The following is a 15,947-nucleotide window of genomic DNA, read 5'->3' as shown; positions in this document are numbered from 1 at the left end:
AAAACAAACACAATTGTGAGACACTCTAAACGGCACGGTTATTCTAACCTGAGCTTTGCTTGCTTTCTCAGATAGCACAAGTTCCACCTCTTTCTTCTCTTTCGCTCTCTGACTATTGAGTTCTTCTAGTTGAGCTCGCAGTTCCTCCATCTCTATGCGTGCATCGCCAAGATCGCTATCTTTCATCTGAATTTCAGATGTAAAACGAATTTTTTGCTCTTTCATATCGTCTTGTAGACGTTGTATATCATCGTCTTTGCTATTCCGTAGCTGTATAAAATCGTTTTCTACATTCTTAATGTCATTAGAAAGGTTGTCAATGAGGAGAACCTTTTCATTATTCCGAGTTTCATAATCGTTGCGAACTTTATTGTGCTCCTCCTCTAACTCCTTTATTCTATTTTCATAAACCTATCAAACATTAAACGTATTAGATGTTAGTATTGTTAGGACGCCACAAAACACATTAGTGGAATTACAAACCTGTTTTTCTGTATTAAAGTCTTCAATGTTCTTTTGTATATCTGCTGCCAACTCTGTTTTTTCGTCTGTTAGTTTTTTAACGTCATCATAGAGCGTTCTGAGCTCTTGATTTTTTAGAGTCAGATTTTTTTCGTTTCGTTCCATTATCGCTTCGTGTTCTTCTCTCATTTGTAGTAACTCATTCTTACTTATTTCTAATTCCGCTTGAGTTTCACTCATTTCTTCTTCAAGTTTAGAAACGGTCTCATTTAAATTATTGATTTCGACATCAAAACATATGACTTGGTCGTCTTTTTCAGCCAGTTGAGATTTTAGATCTGTAATGATTTCTTCTGTGTTCTCAACCAACTGTTTGTACTGGTCTTTTAATAATTTTATTTGGGTTTGACTTTCTTTTAACTGGTTTTCGTGCTCTATTTTTTGATTTTCCGAAGACGTGATGTTTTCTTCTAGCTTTAGCTGTAATACCTTTATTTCCTTGATTTTCTCATCAATTTCCGTTTTCATTTCAGATATAGTTCCTTTTAAAGAATCGCATTCAGTACTTTGCACACCAATATTTTCTTGTTTTTCCTGAAGATCGTTTTGGATTTTGCTTATTATTTCATCTTTCTCTAATATAATTTCCGCAAGCTGTTTTTTAAATTCTTCTGAAGCATCTATTTTATCATGCTCTAATTTAGCTTGTGTCTCAAGTGTTTCTCGTAATTCTTCATCGCGTTTGTTTATATTTCGTTCATATTCTTGATTTTTCGTTTCTAATTCGTCGTTTAATTTGAGGATGTATGTTTTATAGTTGGTTTCAGTTTCTAATACCTTGTGCTGCGAGCTCTCTAATTCCGTTTTTAAATTGTTAACTAAATCGTCTTGTTCCTAATAAAATTAAAGCTGGATGTGAATATGAACATTTAAACTGCTCTTTAGTTGTTTGTTTCAGTATAAGTTAGTCAATGAACTTGCCATGCATATTTTTAAATGATTAATTAATCAACATATAACCACGGACAAGAGACTAAAGGTCATTTATACATGATTTTTAGCATGCTATTGTAAAAAAAAAAACAATTTGAACTAATACTACCACATCACATTGGTACGCTAACAAGGTTACCTACATGTTATCTACAAAGATACACAACGAATCAATATATCAATGGTTTACTGACCTGTTTCTCCTGCATATGTTGTTGCGTCATGTCCGCAACTTGTTTCAATGCCGCCTCCCTTTCTTCAACCACTCTCTTATATTCGTCTCCACTCTTCTCTCTAAGCCCTACCAACTCTTCCTTAACCCTAACTAGCGCTATCTCTTTCTCTTCGTTCTCCTTTTTGGCAGTTTCTAGATTTTCCATAACTTCTTTTAATTCGTTTTCTAATGTTGTTAGTTTTTCGTGTTGTACTGTGGTTGTCGTCGTGTGCTCGATTTCAAGCGCCTCCATGGAAGCTCGAAGTGTTTCTAGTTCAGCCTCTTTTTCCCTGGATTGTTCAAGATCAGTTCGAAGACTTGCTATTTGCGATTTATAAGCATCGATTTCTTCGCTTGATGAAGCACTTTGCTGAAGTAATTCGACATCTCTGAAAATTTCATGAAATAACTAACTTAATGAGAATACAAAACCGACATTGGCTGAATATCAATATCACATCACAGTGTCAGTCATAAAAGCAAAGTCGATGTAATTTTTTTAGGTTAGTCTACTATTGAGCCATTTCAATATCCAGAGAACCTTTAGAAATAGTTAAAATTACATTAAAATTGGGAAGGTTTCCTTATTGATCGGTTCTGTAAGACTTACTTCATGCGATCGCTGAGTTGCTGTTGCAACGCCGCCTTAGCGCTCTCCTGCTGCGCGGCCGCAGCACGCAAGCTGGCGGCCGTTTTGTCCACTTCCGCTTTCTGGACAATAATTTATCTTTCTAATACATATACTTATATATAAGCCGTGGTGGTCTAGTGGTGTGACCTGTGGCCTTGTGGGTTGAAACCCCGGCTCACACCTAGCAGTTTTTCGAAATTCATATGCAAAATTACGTTTGAAATTTACCACGAGCTTCAGGGTGAAGGAAAACATCGTGAGGAAACCTGCGAAGCAATTCAATGGTATGTGTGAAGTTCCCAATCCGCACTGGGCCCGCGAGGGAGCTACGGCCCGGAAAGGCCTGTGCCTAGCAGTGGGACGTATATATATAGGCTGGGATGAATAAACATACTACATACGACCACATAGCTTAATGATATGTAGCTTGAAGAATTGGGTACGAATCTTGTAGGGGATGATGGATATTAAGGAGGGGTACTGCCAAACATGCAACACATGGTTCGGCGTTCCAGCAATATTAAAAAAAGTACTAACCTGTCTAATAAGTGTGATATGTTCTTCTCGTAACTGTGTGTATGCTCCTTTTAGCTTCTGGAATTTCTCATCTTGAACTTTCGCTTTCTCTTCAGTCTGTGACAATTTTTCTGTAAACAGATGTAATTTAACCAGTTATGTGTATTACAGATTCTAGAATATAATAATAATTATTTTCTCCAAATACATAGGGTGGCTTACGTTTGATTTCCGGTGTCTCTGCCGCTAAGATTTCTGCCTTTTGCCTTTCCTCTTGTAATTCAGTCTGTTGAAAAAAAAGTTATTTGATCCTAAATAAAATCAGTTGTAAATAATTTTGTCTTTAATTTATATATAAGAGAGATTTCAAAGTCAAAGTCAAAGTCAAAATATCTTTATTCAATTTAGGCTATAACAAGCACTTATGAATGTCAAAAAAAATCTACCACCGGTTCGGAAAAACCTCTCCTGAGAAGAATCCGGCAAGAAACTCAACGAGGTATTTTTTTTTAAACAGATTTACAATATTATTAAATGATATGAATACATCACAAGTATTTAACACAACTTTATTTTTAACATAGTAGGTTCGCTATTTGAAGGGATCGCTAATGCGGATCGGAATTATTTCCAAATATCCCTGTCCATGATATAATCATTAACTTTATAATACGCCTTTGATATTAATGTCTTCTTGACAATAGATCTGAATTTTGTATCCGTTTCATTTATAATATTTTTTGGAATTTTATTATAAAAACGTATGCAATTTCCCAGAAAAGATTTTTTGGTTTTAGCCAGTCTGTAAGATGGAACTTTAAGCTTCCCTGTGTTTCTAGTAGCCTTTGGCTTATCGACGTTAGTGGGAAAATCACATATGTTCTTCCTAACATACATGATTATTTCAAAAACATATTTAATTAAAAATAGTATGAGAAAATATTATTTATTTCATCATTGCACTTAAATACCTAAAATACCTTAGTTGCGTGTAATTCTGTTTCAATCTTAGTGCAGTGCGCGCGCATCGATCCCATTATCGTATTTCGTTCTTGAATCAGTTGCGATACCTCCAATCTATAAAATTTACAATAATTTTAAGATGATTATGAATATGGGGTGTAAGAATAAAAAACCGACCCAGTGTGATTCGAACTCGCGTAACGAGAGTTCCGTACAAATTCGTAGGTATTCTGACTGAATATCCAGTTATTCATCATCATCATCCCAGCCTATATACGTCCCACTGCTGGGCACAGGCCTCCTCTCAGAACAAGAGGGCTTGGGCCATAGTTCCCACGCGGGCCCAGTGCGGATTGGGAACTTCACACGCACCATTGAATTGCTTCGCAGGTTGTGCAGGTTTCCTCACGATGTTTTCCTTCACCGCAAAGCTCGTGGTAAATTTCAAATGTAATTCCGCACATGACTTTTGAAAAACTCAGAGGTGCGAGCCGGGGTTTGAACCCACGACCCTCTGCTTGAGAGGCGATAGGTCAAACCACTAGGCCACCACGGCTATTCCATTATCCACGGCTATCCAGTTATTAGTTTCTATTAACTTTTTCAAATAATTATTTATATTGAAAAAAGAAAGAAATGTAACTTTAGAAGAGGGTAAAACTAGCAGTAACAACTATGTATTGTGCACTTTGGTCAGAAATATTACTTTGCAGTTGGAATCCACGATAAAAGAATAAAAAACTTTGATGCATTTAAAATACTTAAAAATAAATTCGAAGCAGATTCGATAAGTAATTATAGTTAATTTCTTTCCTTACCGCATCCTCCTCAGCTCGTTCTGGAGGTGGTCGATGAGTCTGTCCCGCTCTACCACGGGGTCGGGCTGCGGCGAGGGCGTGGCGCGGGTGTCTATTACGTCCATTTGGTCCGGAGTCGTGGCCTGGTCGAACAGTTGGTATAATTTAGAACAGGGAACAGCGGGATTTTGAAATGACAGTTCTTGATTCGTACTTGAGTCATTCATTACAAATTAATTATCCATTACCAAAATGAAAGAATGATAAGCGTAACTTAATTCAAAATATTTATTCCTGTGAAACTTCTGGTAAGTACCTACTTCGAATAATTACAAAAAGATTGAGATTGGGGTCGATCAACTATTTCTTGTTTGTTATTCTGTCCCGTTGTCCAAGAGACTGTATACAGTGACAGAGTTTCTTAACAAAACTGTTACAATATATGTTATTAATCTGCCTAGGAGATAACTCACAATAAGATGGGCTTGTAACTACGAGAAAAATCTATCCTCGAGGAATTTTAACCACAGAAATCATATGGAAACTCATGGTTTTAAAGAGTTGTCCAAGGGACGTACCTAACCATGACAACGAGGTACAAGAAAAAGTTGATCGACCCATTGATAGATGTCGCATAGCAAATGTAGAACCATTCAGCGTTGAATTTCTTTGAAAGTATACTCGTACACTTACAATACTGATACTGTCGGATGTGTCGATGAGTGAGCCCACAGCATCCACCTCGTCCTGTGGCTGCTCGGGGATGGACACCACTGGTGTCACATACGTTCCGAAGTCACTCTGCAAACGAACAGCAACTATGTATAATATGCATTTACCCTGCATTTTTTGTTTAACTTTGGCTCGCGCTTTTTGCGTTTGTCACAGACGCGTAAAGGTGAGGAAACGTAAGAAAAGAAAAATATGCCATCTACATTTTGTCTTTGTATGTTTACTTATTGTACTATTTTGTAGTGCTGAATAAAGAATATTTTTTGTATTGTAATTCATTTATATAAGGGTTGCCATTTCGAAATTTTAAATTATTTTTGAAAAGACTGAACGATTTTGTGTCCAAGTGAAATAAATTATAAGGTGCGCGAAAAGTATGTGCATCATTTTTTTTACATATTTCACTAATTTTTTAGACACTATTTTCTTTAATTTTTTTTTTGTATTATAATCTGATTATTTATTGAATTCTATAAAATGACATAAAATTTCAAATAGTAAAAAAATATTCAAAGAGGTTATCGACGATATCACATATCAATACACATTGCATTTCTTTTTAGCACTGTTTATACAATCTGCAATAGGCTATAATAAGGTCTATATGCTGGTAACCTGAAGTAAAATAGGATATCTGATAATAAAATACCTGTACGAGGAAGTTAGGCGGGTTGGAAGGCAGCAGCGGCAGCGTCAACAAATTCCTGTAGTACTGCAGACTGCTGGCGTGCTTGTAGAAGGAACTCAGCTTTTTGAACTGCTGCCGGAATCTGCGACAAATTTTATCATCTAATTAACTGATTCTAAAAAATGCTTGCGGCGCCATAAACAAACGGTGTGTTAGGAACAGATGTTGTGTGTTACTTAGTACCTAATTACAGGTATAAGATGGGATGACTGGGACGTGACTATAGGTACGCTACCTCTACACTATTTAGGATAATATATATCTCAGGATTATCTTGCAGAATCCTTACAGTTAGGTTTGTTTTATAACAATCCTGAAATACAGTTAAAAAAAAACATTCGTCCATACGAAACAGTTGAGAAATGCACATGGGAAACATTTTCGCCTAAAAATAAGGGAACCGTGTCAGATATTTGCTGGCAAGTACCTCTCCCGGTGTCCGGCGAGCGTGTCCGCCGGAAGCGAGGCGTGCAGCCGGAACAGCAGCCGCACGTTACAATCGTATATCTGCGAGGAGTCCTGCGCGCACGGGATCAGCGCCGCCAGCCGGCACTGCCCGCTCGCCGTCATCGAGTTGGCTCGCGCGTTGCCCAGACTGTCAAACACTAGAAACGACGACTAAAATTGGCCATATATGTTACACAGGTCAACTAGTGTGTGGGGAGACGTGTACCAGGTATGGTGTCACATGAAAGAGTAAATTTTTGGTTTGCTCATGTCGCCTGCACCGGCGAAAAAAATGCACAGGTCCGTTCTTATACACAGCAGCGCAGATATACCCGCACAGACCTCTCCAGCAAACCTTAACGTGTATAAGCAGCTTTATCTATGAAGCATTATTTAAAAAAATACTGAAAAACACTACACAATTTCATTACGTAATGCGTTTCCGAATTTGATAGTGAACTTGAGAGCGGTTATTCATTCTGGAGATGTTCGAATCGAACGGGGTGTCTCGGTAAATATTACGAAAGTAAGCAGGGAAGCGAGATGTTTATGAAATTTCAAATATATTTGTTTTTTGGCGCGGGAGGTATGATAGTCTCGCGAAGTATCATCAGGGGGTAGAGTAAAAAAAACATGAAAAACATCTATACGTATACATCTATCTATCTTACGAACGTAGAATCGATCGATACCAAAAGAAATACAATTAGGGTGTGCAATTTGGGGCAGACAATCACCATCCAAAGTGGCATAATCAATTTCGTCTTAAAGAAATATCGTCACTAATTTGAAAAAATCTCGTATCTCAAATCAATACGTTAACAAAAGTGGCCCTTGAAATAATGTTCATAAAGTTTACTCATAAAATTGACGATTTTGAGATACGAGCTTTTTTAAAAGTAGTGACGATATGCTACTTTGATTCTAAGATTAATACTAACCTGCTGCTTGTAAATTTAGTATGTCGTCCATATAGTCGAACAACTCGACGCATAGTTGAAAACTGTAAAGAAAAATGTTAATAAGTTTTTAGTTATTTTTGAAGTATTTTTTTTTTAATTAAAAGGGCTTTTGTCACATTGCCAATGTCAGCCCCGTACAATGGAGTGCACAGAGTATGAAAATGTGGGTATCTGGTATAGACTTGTTGGTCTTTCTTATTATTACTTCGTATGTGAATATATTCGGATCAGCAGTCTAACCTGTGCCAAGTAATCGTTACTGGGGAAACAATATTAAAAGCAGCTTCATTCGTAATCAAGAAGAATCGTAGCCTTATCTTAAGTCAAGAACTTACAGTATGCACACGTGGCCTATGTCCTCACAGAAGACGCGGTCTGCTTCTCAAGCTAACTATATCAGTGATTTCATACCATCACAGTAACATTAACTTTGACATAACATTAGATGGTTACGTTCACTCACTAGTTATTGACGTCGTTTTCGGCGATAGCATCGAGCTCGTCTGCCGTCAGCTGCATATTGCCGGGGAAGCGAGGGTTCCGCGCGTGGAACTTCAGCTTGCATACCAGCAAATTGCAGTAGAGGTGCACCAATCGGCCGTAGCCTTCGCGGAGGTGGACCTGAAATGAGGATATTTCAAGCTTTAAGTATGTAAAGGCCACATGTGTTCATTTATCCTGGAATTGGCACACTGCACTCCTTTGGGAAGGCGCATGGTAGGCGGTATTAACACGTCTATGGCACACCTAGGGTGCAGCGCTACCGAATGGAGTAAAGGATAAGAAAGAAAATTTAACTAAATAGTTGTAAAGCCGTATTTATGGTGCAAAGTTTGGGCGAAAGTCCACGGTTCTGCCCGTTCTGGATGTGGTCGATTTTATCTTCATCTTGTTGTAGGTTCTGAGATACAGAGATTTAATTATATAAGGCCTAAAAACACTCACGTGACCCTATTAAACCCACACTCGTGTTTTAAGGACCCCTATTACGATACAGTTGCATAAAATACTATTATGGTATCGATTTGAAACTTGGTATAGATATGTAATTTAGATGACAAGCAATGTCTGTGAAAAAGTGAAATAGTTATTTGTGCAACAAGAGAGCAAAGTTGTTTTTTGTTGCGAGTGTTGATTTTGAATCCCGAGCAAGCGAAGGATTCTATAATTAAATCACGAGCGTCAGCGAGTGATTCTAGGTTAGAATCCTAAGAGCAGCAAGGGATTTAAATACACGAGATGCAAAAAAACTTTGGTCTCGTGTGACACATACAATTTTTCACCTCAGCAGCGAGAACATCATTTAAATGTAGGTAACTTAATAATAAAACCACATATACCTACCTCTTTACAAAACAAACACATTTTTTTAAATATAATCCTATTATTAAGAAACAAATATAATAATCACATTTAAAACCATAAAAAAGTGTCCAGTGGATACAATACAAATCTCATACTTCTTGTGCTGGGTATGTCACACTTATTTTTTAATACTGCAAACAGCCACATCTTGGAGTCATTAAAAAGGTTTGACCAATAAACGTATAATTTATTATAAATGTTTTAAACCTTTAAATATGACTTGATTTGATTAAGATTGATGACTTTAAATATGATTAAGATTTCTATTACATAAACATAAATAGATTTGTTAAAAATTCATTCAATTTAACAAATATTTATTCCAACTGAAGAGGCAGTATACGGAATTATTTTATAAAAAAAAACAAGAGAAGCGGCTTTCGTGCAACGAGGTTGCATACTTTTTTATTAAAAGATTGGGAAAATTTACATTTTGGAAATATTTCGTTGTCATGTAATTTATTAGGGATCTATCGACATATTTTTAATATCAAAATTTTAATTCAAGATTGTAATCAACACATTTGATCCTATCTCTCTCTTTTTTCGTGTTGAAGTGAAATGACAGATCAAAGTAAAGTTCAAATATTTGGAATTCAGTAAGTAGACCCAACACTGTAGGTAATTAAAAAGTTAAAAAGTTACTTTGTCTCACGGAGAGAGCAAAATGCGATTTTGCTCACTGATTTTTCATAGCAATACCTGCCTGTTTGAGCTGCTGAGGTGAAAAATATATTAAAAATTAAACTTACGCAAAAACTTATTTAATTTTGTTTGCATCGCCAGCAAAACAGACTCCGAGATTACCTAGTGACAAATCGGCAGAGAGCTAAGGGGTAGAGTAATAATTATGATTGGTTTTTTGGAGTCATTTGTATTTTTTATTTCAACTCCAAATTTGTTACTTTTACGGGTATCCCGTGAAACCATATCGAAAATACAAACTCTGCTGCTCTGGTGCTGGTCTCTTTTTCTGGTTTTTCTGTGCATCCATCTCAGTTTGTATTTTCGATATGGTTTCACGGGATACCCGTAAAAGTAGGTAACCAATTTGGAGTTGAAATAAAAAATACAAAAAAACTCCAAAAAACAATACATAATCTGATTGCTTAGTAGCGACATCTCTTGTCTGGGTGAGCGGTTGGTTCCGAAAGAATGTGACGTCTGTCGACGCAACATAGATGTCGCTAGTGCTGCTGCTTAAGTAGCATAGTAGAAATAAGCAACCTGAGATATGTATACATAGGAAAAATTCGTGTCTAGATTCGTGTGCAGCAGTGGTGTAGGGGTAGCACAGGTATAGCATAGCAGGTATAGCACGCAGCACGGATTGCTGAGGACCTGGGTTCGGTTCCCAGTGGTGGTGTACATCCATGTCTCAGTTTGTATTTTCGGTAGAGTAATAAGTAAGGGTTAGATATAGTAATAAACCACTCACCCATAACTTGCCCAGGTTCTGTATCATGCCGATGTGCCGCTGCGAATCATCGAGGCAGGCAGGGTGTCCCTCGCGCAGCAGCTTGTGGGTCACGTGGCAGAACTTCCATGCCACGATGCGGTTGTCCTGCATGGGCAGACGGATTGCCACCATCTGGGAAGAGAATATAGTGGAATGTGGATTGGTGAGACGGTTACAGTGTCTCCTTGATACTTGAATGGTCATTGGAAATTATATATAGTTCTCAATGTGGGCGATAACATCCCCACGTGTCCGTTGACGGCTTTCAGGGGAAGCAGAGGAGTGGTAGCAGTAGAATGTGCAGAAAAAAAACTGCTGTTACTTAAATAGTACGTAAAAGAGAAGATTGTAAATAGTAAAAACGTTTATCTCAAACATAAACTTTATCCGTTTGACCGTCAACCTCTTGAGACCATATGCCTCAAGAAACTATACGACACAATGTCTCAAGAAACAAACGAATTTTGTTTTACCTTCGATTTTAGTTACTTAAATACTTATAGGATCTAGGTATCGCAGTAGGTAATTACAATGAGTGACATATGACCCTTATTAAAGGAAATTGAATCACGCATTATGTTTCTACCGTAAAAAGCCATACTTTAGCCACTGACGATATAGAATATCATGAGTGATTTACATGACCTTAGTCTAAACCGATTAATAGGTAAAATTAACGGCCACTCTAAGCAAAGCTAGCCATTGCGAATCGCCAACCTTTAAGCATGCTGAGGTCATATTAGTATTACTCACCCAGTAGGTGACAGCGCTCTGCTCCTGAAAGGTGCCAATAATAGTGCTGCGAACATGTTTCTCTTTCACTGGCGTCTCCACCGAGTTGGTCGCCTTCTGGATCGCTAACGCCTGAAAAAGAAAACGTAAGGTTGAAAATGAGTTACTTTTCAAGTTAGAATACAATCTTTGTTATTTCTTTGGCCGAGGGAATATAAGTGGATAATATTATCTGCCCATAGTTAGCGAGTATAAGGGTACTTTGGCCATTGTGATCATAGCGCAGACCGCGAGCCGCGATGGTGTTGTGCCGTACGTAAACGAATATGGATGTCGGCTGAAGTTATTATTAGGCAGGACGGTGCTGTGCTAGGCAGGTCCATTTTTTTTTGACTAATTGGGATTTAATAACGTTTAGATAAGCTATAGTGTGACAAAAATCTCTCTTTACCCTAATATATAAACGGCTGTCCAAAATGGAATCGAATGCTGAACCGCAGTAATGCCACAGTGTAAGAAAATGTAAGTTCTGCTCTGCCTTTTATGATTCATACGGGTAAATTCTCGTATTTAAAAGCTATTCAGGAAATATCGTGAATCGCAGTTCTGGGAACGAAACGTTCATTAAACTGCCATATACATAGGTATAATAAAAATATAATTCTAATACCAACACATGGAATTGTATATTATTAAAATATTTGTAGATTAGTTTCTCGGACGCTACAACTTGTTCAGTGTCTTTGCAGTCATTCTACACGTGTACGCCATTTGGTTCACTGTACCTACAGTAACCTGCAGGCAGCTGCATTCATACTTGTCACAGTGGAGCCTGAAAAAATATCTGACACGGACACGTCCTACTGGCCCTTGAAATAAAGTCGTATCAGAAGGGCTGTTACGAAATTCGAAAATCAAAGTTGGCATCGTACCATCCCTCTCACTCTCGTATTAATTAATATTAGCGTCAGCGTGACGGTACGATACGAACTTCGATTTTCGAATTTCGTAGTAGCCCTTATACACGCTTTCATGTGTTAGATATTGGTTCTTGTGATTGAATAACTGTTACTTATTTTTGTAACATATAAGTTGTATCTCGACTATCATTTGTAGCTCTCAACATTGACGATGGCAAAATTGTGCCATTGGACAGAAGCACGAAAAAAAAAACATAAGTTGTAACCAGCAGGGCTACTCCGAAACTCGAAACTCGAAGTTCGTGTCGTGCGGTCCCTCTCGCTCTCGTATCAAACAGTGTAAGTGTCAGAGGGACCGCACGACACGAACTTCGAGTTTCGAGTTTCGGAGTAGCCCTGCTGTTACCACACGTCGGTACAACCATGTACGGTCGTGATATTAAAGCCAAAGTAGTGGCACACTGATAAGCTTGCTAATACAGTTTTAATTATGTCACCTTAATTAATCCGGATAAATCTCGATCGTTAGCTTTTACGAGACTATAACGTTGATACAGTCAGCGTCATATAGTACGTAGCAGTCAAGATCACCAAATACTTGGAAACATACAAAATAGTCATTACCAGTGAATCAGTCAAAGCGGTCAAATTGTTCGAGAAATCCATCGTGTACAAATATAGTGGAGCACGCACGTCGCCAAATACTTTATAACATTCAAGCCGACATTATACCGTAGCAGCCAAAGTATCCAAAAGTATGGGACACCGCAGGAAACTTGACTTTATTACATACCGTGTAAGGTCCAATGATCCAGTTAGCTAGTCCTCTTTAATATAATGTGAATGGTGTTCCATTTTCAGTATCTTGGTGCAAAATGCACATGTCATTACCTTTTTAATTAAATAAAAACTCTTTTATAATGTAATTATACTGGCCAATTCAAGCCATATTAAAAGGAAATCCGTTAATCCGGAATTCTGACAATGTAAATAAAAATGTGAAAAAAGCCGTCAGGCTCCAAATGAAAGAGACGGAACGATCACTGACAAGTTGGTACTCTTTTCGGTGATTGTCAAAAACAAAAAGTAGAATCTGACGTGTTAATTCGCACTCAACACGAGATTAAACCTTAAACCTTTTATATAAAGCTCAGTTTTCTAGTGTGTCCCATACTTTTGGATATTATGGCTGCTACGCTACCAGTGGTGATGTGCGTGCTCTGATTTATTTGTACGCGATGGATGTCCTGAGCAATTTGATCGCCTTGATTGGGTCAATGTTAATGACTATTTGTATGTTTCCAAGTATTTGGTGATCTTGACTGCTACGTACTATATGACGCTGACTGTACATAAAGTTTTCGAGGGCTTAGTGTACGGTACGCGTGCGATGCGTAATCCGCGCCACTCGCCAGATATCAGGATGTGGTCGTTCCATTTGTTTACTAGTTCTGTTAGTGTTAGTATTAGTCACTCTAAAAATATCTCGCAGTAGGTGCAATGAGCACGTGCGCGCTCTAATTCAGGAGAGGCAATGACTTTGCCTCCAAATAGTAAGTACGGCGGGCGGTCTGAACCTGAGTAAAGTATAAAAGACAATTGCTATAGGGAACTTACTTATTCAAAAAATCATATTAATACCAGCTCTTTCGCTAACTGAATTTGTGTTGTCATCCAATCTATCTAGAATACAGATGTGCAAGTTGCGCAAAGTTTCCAAAAAGTTGAATAAGTTCTCGGAAATTTCTGGGATTTTTCACAAGAAATAAAGAAAATTTAAATTTAAGAAATGGAAAGTTTCAATCCCCATACAAAATTATGAGAAATTTCCGAAATTTTCCTATATTATTATTTATTTTAATTTTTTATTCGACTGGATGGCAAACGAGCAAGTGGGTCTCCAGATGGTAAGAGATCACCACCGCCCATAAACATCTGCAACACCAGGGGTATTGCAGATGCGTTGCCAACCTAGAGGCCTAAGATGGGATACCTCAAGTGCCAGTAATTTCACCGGCTGTCTTACTCTCCACGCCGAAACACTACAGTGCAAGCACTGCTGCTTCACGGCAGGATTAGCGAGCAAGATGGTGGTAGCAATCCGGGCGGACCTTGCACAAGGTCCTGAAAAATTCCGCAATTTTGAAAAGTTTCCTTTGGCACATCAGTAATCTAGAAGTGGTTGAAATTAGACTTGTAAGATTTGAAGACAATTTACAATTGTACGAACATTGCAAGTTAAAAAAAAGATTTATATAATAAAAATTAAATGACTGCATGTATTGTGTTTTTAAAAGCTGATCTTAGCCTTGCTTCTCAGCATAAGTATTTTTTGAAAGGAAATAGATACGAGCGATGAGCGTTATTTAACTTCGTCTATTTTGCTAATTAGATGTAAACCTTTTTTTAAAGTTAGATCACAAGTGCTACTGGAAGTGCAGGAGAAGCAAATTTGTGTCACTCGTGTCTTCAGCATTAAGTTTGTTTAATGATTTCGTCATGCGCGATAACTGTCTCGAGTCATTACCCGCTCATTTGGGTCATTTCGCTAAGATGAAGCCACGACAATAGCTCAAGACTCCTAGGGCATACCTACACGAGTTTTAGAAAGCAGTCATTTATATTCTGAAGATACTACGTAGATTTAGTAGACTAACATTTACTAATGCGAGACCAATCGAAGATAGAAGTACCTACTCGTAATTAATTATTCGGAAAAGGCAAGTCAGAGTCTGCGAGGCCAACTATACTCCGGTCATTGTTTATAATGTCAACGCAGCGTCTCAACGCTTGCAAGATTATTTCAGTTACTTTGAGCACGATCTTTGTCGTCTCCGTTGTCAAAAAACACAAAGCAAAAAGATAAGAAACGGTCCGTTCTGAAACGTTTTTGCTCCCTTTGTCGTCCTACGTGACAAAAGCCGTCTGAAATGAAAGAGACCGTTGCTGAAAAGCAACGAGACTAAGCTACGCGCCTTTGAATTTACCTCTTTACCTACATACCTATACCACTGTCTTACTAAGAATGTAAACATACTTAAGTAAGCTGCCCTGGTGTTCAAAAAATTTTGAACGCGATCGTATCGTCAATCGTACAACTACCTGTTTAGATATTTTTGAGCGCCTATACAGTTCCAATGTTTATGATGGCTACTGTCTATAAAGGGTATTTGGCAAACCGCGCCGGTGTAACTGTTGCTCTTAAACCACCCCTAGACATAAATCTACATGGTGAAATACTAGTGAGTCAGCAAAGAAAGTGTATCATAGCGTAATAATTCCTAAGAGTGGGCGCACTTCTTTGTCTTTACGTTAACTGCCTACAATCAGAAAGTGTATCATAGCGTAATAATTCGTAAGAGTGGGCGCACTTCTTTGTCTTTACGTTAACTGCCTACAATCGGCCAAGTTCTAGCGTGCTCTAAAGGTGGGATCAGCGAATTAACGTTGGGGGGACACGGAATTGGGAGAAATCACATCACTCGAAAATACAATGTATTAAATTTTGCTACAAATTACAACTCCTATTAAATTATCGACTAGTTGACAAGGTTAATCAACTAGAGCTATAATTTCCTACTACATAATCTACTCTTGTTTCAAATTCAACGTGGTTTTTCACCACTTTTGAATAATATTTTGGAACATCCATCACACTATTGGCACTATTGCTCTCTTCTCTGTCTAGAGGACCGAGTTACCTTACTAGTTGTTATGACTACTGTGTGTGTTGTACTTACCAGTTGATGGTAGCGCTTGTCGGTCGGATTCATGGCGACTATATTAGTGCACAGCGGTTGCAGTCAGCATGCATTAGTTTAAGTGCTGGGTGTGGCGCTGAAAGAGAGCCCCCACACTGTTTAGTACTGTTAGTGAGGACGGAAAAAGCCTGTGAGCGCAAACATTCACTTATTTACTGAAGTTTACAGGACATGAGGATTTTCAAAACGTAGTAAAGCAGTACCCAGTAGGCGCAACATATTTATTTTTATCAAAATCTAACTAAGAGGGGCTGGCAAAATTCTTCAACATTGGATGACGTCATGCATAAGTTTGGACATGTAAT

General features: G+C 38.0%; 1 protein-coding gene across 1 annotated transcript in view; it reads right to left on the bottom strand.

Moving 5' to 3' along the window:
* The window catches only part of Hip1 (Huntingtin interacting protein 1), a 54,880-nt gene that overhangs the window by 15,529 nt on the left and 23,404 nt on the right, over nt 1-15,947 (bottom strand). The window contains exons 2-16 of the mRNA XM_074100903.1: nt 10,983-11,093; nt 10,209-10,361; nt 7,869-8,026; nt 7,385-7,446; nt 6,424-6,601; nt 5,958-6,078; nt 5,270-5,377; nt 4,598-4,719; nt 3,797-3,893; nt 3,039-3,102; nt 2,838-2,947; nt 2,280-2,380; nt 1,650-2,058; nt 484-1,356; nt 49-411 (exon numbers count right to left, since the gene is read on the bottom strand). Coding sequence (XP_073957004.1) covers nt 49-411; nt 484-1,356; nt 1,650-2,058; nt 2,280-2,380; nt 2,838-2,947; nt 3,039-3,102; nt 3,797-3,893; nt 4,598-4,719; nt 5,270-5,377; nt 5,958-6,078; nt 6,424-6,601; nt 7,385-7,446; nt 7,869-8,026; nt 10,209-10,361; nt 10,983-11,093 — 3,030 coding nt within the window. The remainder of the gene's footprint in view (nt 1-48; nt 412-483; nt 1,357-1,649; nt 2,059-2,279; nt 2,381-2,837; nt 2,948-3,038; nt 3,103-3,796; nt 3,894-4,597; nt 4,720-5,269; nt 5,378-5,957; nt 6,079-6,423; nt 6,602-7,384; nt 7,447-7,868; nt 8,027-10,208; nt 10,362-10,982; nt 11,094-15,947) is intronic.

This window comes from Choristoneura fumiferana, chromosome 17 (genome assembly GCF_025370935.1).
Source record: "Choristoneura fumiferana chromosome 17, NRCan_CFum_1, whole genome shotgun sequence".
NCBI classification, from domain to species: Eukaryota; Metazoa; Arthropoda; class Insecta; order Lepidoptera; family Tortricidae; genus Choristoneura; species Choristoneura fumiferana.
Note: the sequence above shows the minus strand (reverse complement) of the source record. Positions and strands in the feature narration are given on the sequence as shown.